Source organism: Amia ocellicauda, chromosome 10 (assembly GCF_036373705.1).
Source record: "Amia ocellicauda isolate fAmiCal2 chromosome 10, fAmiCal2.hap1, whole genome shotgun sequence".
NCBI classification, from domain to species: domain Eukaryota; kingdom Metazoa; phylum Chordata; class Actinopteri; order Amiiformes; family Amiidae; genus Amia; species Amia ocellicauda.
The window spans coordinates 7,540,501-7,546,500 of NC_089859.1; the positions used below are offsets into that span (position 1 = coordinate 7,540,501).

Here is a 6,000-nt window from a genome sequence, read left to right on the forward strand (position 1 = left end):
GTTCCAGAGCACTATTTATTTTTCTGTTTCTGCATTGTATGTATGGTCTAAAATTTGGCTAGGGTTATGTGCTATGATAATTATTTGTCCTTTCTCTCAAACTTATGCAATGTGTACATGAGTGAGGTTCCTACTGCTTTACTTCATTCTATTATTGTAATTATTTGTATGCATATGTACTGTGTATTCTTGTAGCTGTTTTATGGACGTTTTAATGTTATTTTCATTATTTTTTTTCAACATCGCAAGGATTCCATTTCAGTGCCGTATCAATCCAACACCATAAGGTCATATTCACAACGAAGGAATCTGTATCTCGAGGAACAAAGAAAAGTTGGGGTACATACATTTAGAAATCATATTATTGTAAGGAAAACCAGTAAAGCATTAAAAGAAACACATAAAACATTAACCAGTTTTGTCCAAGAAGTTAATTAAAAGAGTTATCTGTATCTGATGATATTTTGAATCCCTGCTATTTTTCCTGTTTTGTTTAGTATTTTATATATTTTATAAATCATTAAAATAACAAAAAAAATCATATACCGTCATTTCACTTTTTACCATTGGGTTAATATATAAATGTATATATATATATATATGTATGTATATTTATATATGTGTTTAAGTAACCATTTTTGCACTAATAACCATAATTAAAGTACAGTAATTTGCGTAAATGTACGTACCAGAGCTTTGTGTGACAGTTTCCATTTCTCTCTGTTGTAGGTTGACCCTTACGGAAACATCCTTCTCACTACCTTGGAAATGAACAATGAGGTGATGCCTTCTGAAGTCGCCAGCAGCGTCAGTGACTCCAGGAATTCAGTTATGTCTTTTGACAGCTCTGGGGTACAGTTTAGAAAGCAGATGGCATCGCGGGATGGGTTTGGCCACGCCACGCTCGACCGCAGTGCTGCGCGTAATCGTGCCAATTGCCGTCTACGAAGGCGGTCATCGAAGCTGAAGCTTAAAATCCCAAACCTTACAGATGTGAGCACCATTGACAAATGGTCCAGGATTGTATTTCCTATAACCTTTGGATTTTTCAATTTAATCTATTGGTTATACTATGTGAATTGATGTGCATCCTCCCTGGAAACTTGGGCCATATTTTGAGAGCACATAATTGGCTTTGATACAATTGAAAGAACACTCTCACACACACTCTCTCACACAAACACACACACACACACATATATATATACACTTACACACACATACACACACACACATATATATATATATATATATATATATATATATATATATATATTTGTATGTATGTAAATCTAAAAGACTTTACTTATGTAAAAAGTATTAAAAGAATGACTTGAATGTTTAAGAAAAACAGAGAGATAAACATTTCAAGCCTTTGTATTTCTTTTCCTCCGTCAGATAAATAATCTAAATAAAATCCTAAAGTGGGTTTGGACTCAAGACTGCATGATATTTTTGCTAAAAGAAAGATTTCTTGAGCAAAGACAATACAGACTGAATCATTGGATTTTTATTAATACATATTCTACTCAGCGTACCGCCAGCAGCACATGACGTCAGTGGAAAGCTTGGGAACCTTGGTTTTCAGGACTCAGCTGTAGGAGTTCATAAGCAGCATCCGAATCTGTTTTTTTCTGTCGCCATGGATAAATATACAGAATTCTCTGTTTTTACTGTATAGTAATTTTTTTGAATATGTGTTGTTCCTTGGTTTTCAAATAAGCTATCATTTTCTTTGGACATATGCTCCTGCAATGGCCTACATTTGGTAGCCATCTTGAGTGATGTAATCTGATATGTTACGTCAGAGTCAGCGCAAAAATGTGGATTTTCATATCATAATGTTTTGGAGCAATGTCTTGGGGTATTTGTTTTTTCAATTATGATTAGTATTATAATTATTGTTACTATTATTTGGTCTTGAAAATGTGTTTCCAAAGAGTGTCACTTTCACAAGCTCTAGGATTTGTGCTTTAATAGATAGTGAGGGAAAATTATGTATAATTCATTTATATTTTCAAAAAATAGCAACTGCTGTGCATTGTTTTAATCGGTAATTTAATTTACATTGTCAGCTCTTTATTGTTTTATTTTAATTAACTGTTTCTTAGTGCTGCACCTGTTCTGTGAATCTTTATATCCATTTTTGTTTTTTAATATGTTTGTGTAGTTAGAGAGAAAATACCAGGTGGGCCGTTGTTTTTTCACAGCTTGAATAAGAAGTTATTCCATTTACCAAATTTTGATTAATAAAATAAGGGGAAAATCAGCAACTGTAAATTAAACAAAAGGGAATATCACTATCTCTTTTTCTGTTTAACATGCGATTATACATATCTACATAGTGTGAGTTATATTGTATGCTTTGCTCCTTTGTCATATTTTGTTTTACACCCTGGAAATGTTATTAATATTTTGGTTCTCGCTAGCTGTGCCTGTCCAAGTATTCATGGAGTTTTTGTTAACTGATCTTTTAACCAGTGGAATAAGTAGTTAAATCCCAACTACCAGCCTCCAGAATGCACATTGAAATTCTATCACAGACTGCAATATCTTTTTATAGGATACATTGCCTTTGCAAACAGCAGGATTATAGTCTGGTAATGGTTGGGGTTTCAAGGGGTTAAAAAGACATTTGATAAAACCATGACCTAAAGTGACCTCAGATGGCCTACAGTCATTAAAAAAAAAAGAAAAAAAAACTTTTTTCTAAGAGTTAGCCTTTCTGTGTCTTCATCCTCAATTCAAGTTGTCCTCAAGCAGGAATCCGTTGTACACCTTAACTACGGAGACAGCAATGTTCTTTACCAACACTCTTCATAGGAAAAAGAGTTCCTCCTTTGCCACCTGTGTGTTTCAGGTGCCCGTTCTTATTTGCAGAGCAAGACAACTCCGCTGTCGTGTCCCACAGACAGGCATGAGACGTAATGTGAGCCATGTTCCCTGCGAAAAGGTGATGACTGCATATCACTGCAAGTTTAAAATAACTACATCTTGAAGCTTTTAACTCATTCCTGAGGGAACTTTTCTTTCACAGCAATGCCAAAGAGGCCTATTGAAATACCTTTTAGAGCATCAGATTTTTGGTCGTTCTTTGTTTTTAATAAATCAATAAAATCCCACTTTACCTGGGTGGGAATACAATCACAGGGAGTGATAGTGTGACAAGTGATAGCTTGTGATTGTTGGTGTTGGACTGTTGTTTGGATTGTTGGTTTTCCTGTCATTTCCTCTCCCTTTTTCTTTGCGCGTCCTTTTGTTCATATTCTGCAGGAATCACCTGTCTCTGAATAGACAGCTGTTGGACACATTAACTTAGTGCTTCAGCAAAAACATCCACCAGAAACTCTTCTCAAAACTCAACGAGTGACACTAACACATATGAGAGGCCTACTGGCAGAAGTAAAAAGACTTGTGCACTTCAGCTGAGAGTTGAGAATCCATATCACAAGCTATTGTTGTTCTCTGAAACATTTAATTATCATACAAAATAACGATTTTCGGAGGCAAAAAAAACCCGAACAACATAAAACGACAGGACGCAAGCGCAAATAAAAAAAAATGGCAAGTGGAATGACAACAGGGAAATACATGAAGATATAAATTGGTCCTTGCAGGAAGCAAAAGAAAATTCCTCCCACGGTTCAGCTGATTGGAAATGGGCAAAAATAAACCAGTGAAAAATTACACTATCACTTGATGTGTTGGTAATGGCGTGATCACAGCAGGCTTACATTTGATGTTCCTATCCATAGCTTATTATGACCAGTGTGCTCGCTGTGGCAAGCACTTTTTTGGAAGGTGTAAATTAAGCCTTACCCTTTTTTAAATATGTTACTGATCATTTTTATCTTTACTAATCATATGCAGAGACTTGAGTATGCTACCACTTAAGAGTTAAAATAATTAGTGGATCCAGTGATAATTCACCTAAAATAACACAACACATACTGGTATATAAACATCATTAAGCATGTGGTCCCAGTAAGCGATTGTGGGCCAGGACTGGAGCTAAAATTAATTCAATATCGTTCCATCAGCACATTGCAAAAAACATATAATTTTTAATATAACAGTCGGATTCTGCGTAGGGCACAGGCCTTACTTCTTAAATAAGGAACATAAAGATTGTAGCAGACATTTAAAAAATTAAGCGAGTGGAACATCCAAGATGTTGCTAGAGACTAAATAAAAGTTTAATGACATTTACAGGGTGTAAAAATGAATAAAGAACAAAAATAAATACAAAATAAATTGATTCATAAAATATTAAATTCAAATATGTTTAATAAAATATGGGCCAATATTTTATATGTATGAGAAAATTATTTATTGCACATATGAATGCATATGCCAGAAACGATCATCAATTAGAACAGCTGTAAACTAATGAAATAATATAACCCTTTAATTGACATCAAATAATGAGCTTCAGAATAATAATAACTCTCAAGAGTAGTGAGCTTGTTAATCATGTACAGTAGATGAAAAATTGAGCTCCTGTAATTTTTTATTTTCAAGTGCAATCAATAAGTACAATTAAAAAAAACCTGAGCTGTGGTTGAGCAGTTCCCGTAAATTTATACATGGACGTTTATATGGACTCTAGGGGACTGGGGGGTGGGGTGGGTGGGTGAAAGTTCCTTCTGTAGTTTATTAATTTGCTCTATACAGTAAATAGGTAAACTCTTAGGATCATATTTCAGGACAGTAACCAATAGTGTTTATCTGCATTTATAATGACTCTTTGATTTCCTGTTGAAATTTTAACTTCTAACCGAAAAAAAAGGAAAAAAAAAACTTTAACGTGTATGTACTGTAACTATGCATTTTTGCTTCATGTTTAATACAAATGCATGTATTACAGGGAATTCTGCACTAACATTGGTCACAATGCATTGTTTGCACTGCCTGTCCATGCAATTCAACTGCTTATTTTTAGAAATTGTAATTAAGAAACAACCCCCTGAAAATGGATTGTGCTCTACATTTTATATTTGTCTATAGTGCCATATGATGTGTTAGTCAAAGGTGTTTTTAAACTTTTCATCTAGTTTAAGGCTGATCTGTGCATTTTCAATAAAGAAGAGCAATTGGGCATTACAACCATTCTACATGGATATATAAACATGGATAAGCTACTGTGCATCTTGTGATGAAAATTCGTTTGAGAGTTTAAAGATACCTCAGTAAGATGCAAAATTTAACACAACGAGCCTTATGCGGGTCAAGAATAATTCTCTAGTATTTATTTCTTAATTAGAATACTTTAAATAAATGTATTTGACCACAATCAGAGATCAAATAAAGCATGACTGATCGGTCTGCGCTGCAGTTAATACATGCAGTAGTAGAGCATTAGTGCCAATGTGCTTAACCTTTGTAGATTTGGACCCTGTTCACATTTCCTGAACAATGTGTGATCGTCACATCTTAAGAAAGGGACTGGAAATGATGGCACCACATTGTTTGTGCACGGTGGTTGTGTATTGTTCTGTTAATTTATTTTGTAGAATAGAGAGACTCACAGCAATGTGAAAGATTAAGAGACTTCAGATAATGGGATAATTTCTATCAGTCTTGGTTACAATCTTGCACATTTTCATTGTGTCATCCTTTAATAATAAAAAAACAGAAAGATGTATTGCTGTACTAGGAAGTAATATTAATATACTTAAACCTAAAACCCATAGGTTTATTGATCAGATTACAAGGATGTTTTGCTTCCCCCTACTCCACTCCAAAATATTTAAATGTGGCTTAATTATTCGGAGACATGTATTTGTGCAAAGATAAGTCTCCAGACATAAATTATGACTGAAAGGAGTGCAGTCATTCCAAGCTAATGTCTAAGGATTTAAAGTCCAATCAATTGGAACATGGGCTGTCAGTAAGTGAACCTCTTGTTTGGCAATGAAATAATTTGCCTTGTACCTCATAGGGGCTTTGCCTGTGTGCCACCTGTGTAACTAATAAAGTTTGACCTTTTTCCCATCGTTA

The 6,000-nt window shown here is 34.4% G+C and overlaps 1 protein-coding gene across 1 annotated transcript in view; it reads left to right on the plus strand.

The window, feature by feature from the left end:
- gabrb4 (gamma-aminobutyric acid type A receptor subunit beta4) overlaps positions 1 to 1,226 on the plus strand; it is a 64,153-nt gene extending 62,927 nt beyond the window's left edge. The window contains exons 8-9 of the mRNA XM_066714826.1: positions 250 to 339; positions 730 to 1,226. Of these exons, the coding sequence (XP_066570923.1) occupies positions 250 to 339; positions 730 to 1,083 (444 nt within the window). The 3' untranslated portion in view covers positions 1,084 to 1,226. The remainder of the gene's footprint in view (positions 1 to 249; positions 340 to 729) is intronic.
- Positions 1,227 to 6,000: the final 4,774 nt, after the last annotated feature.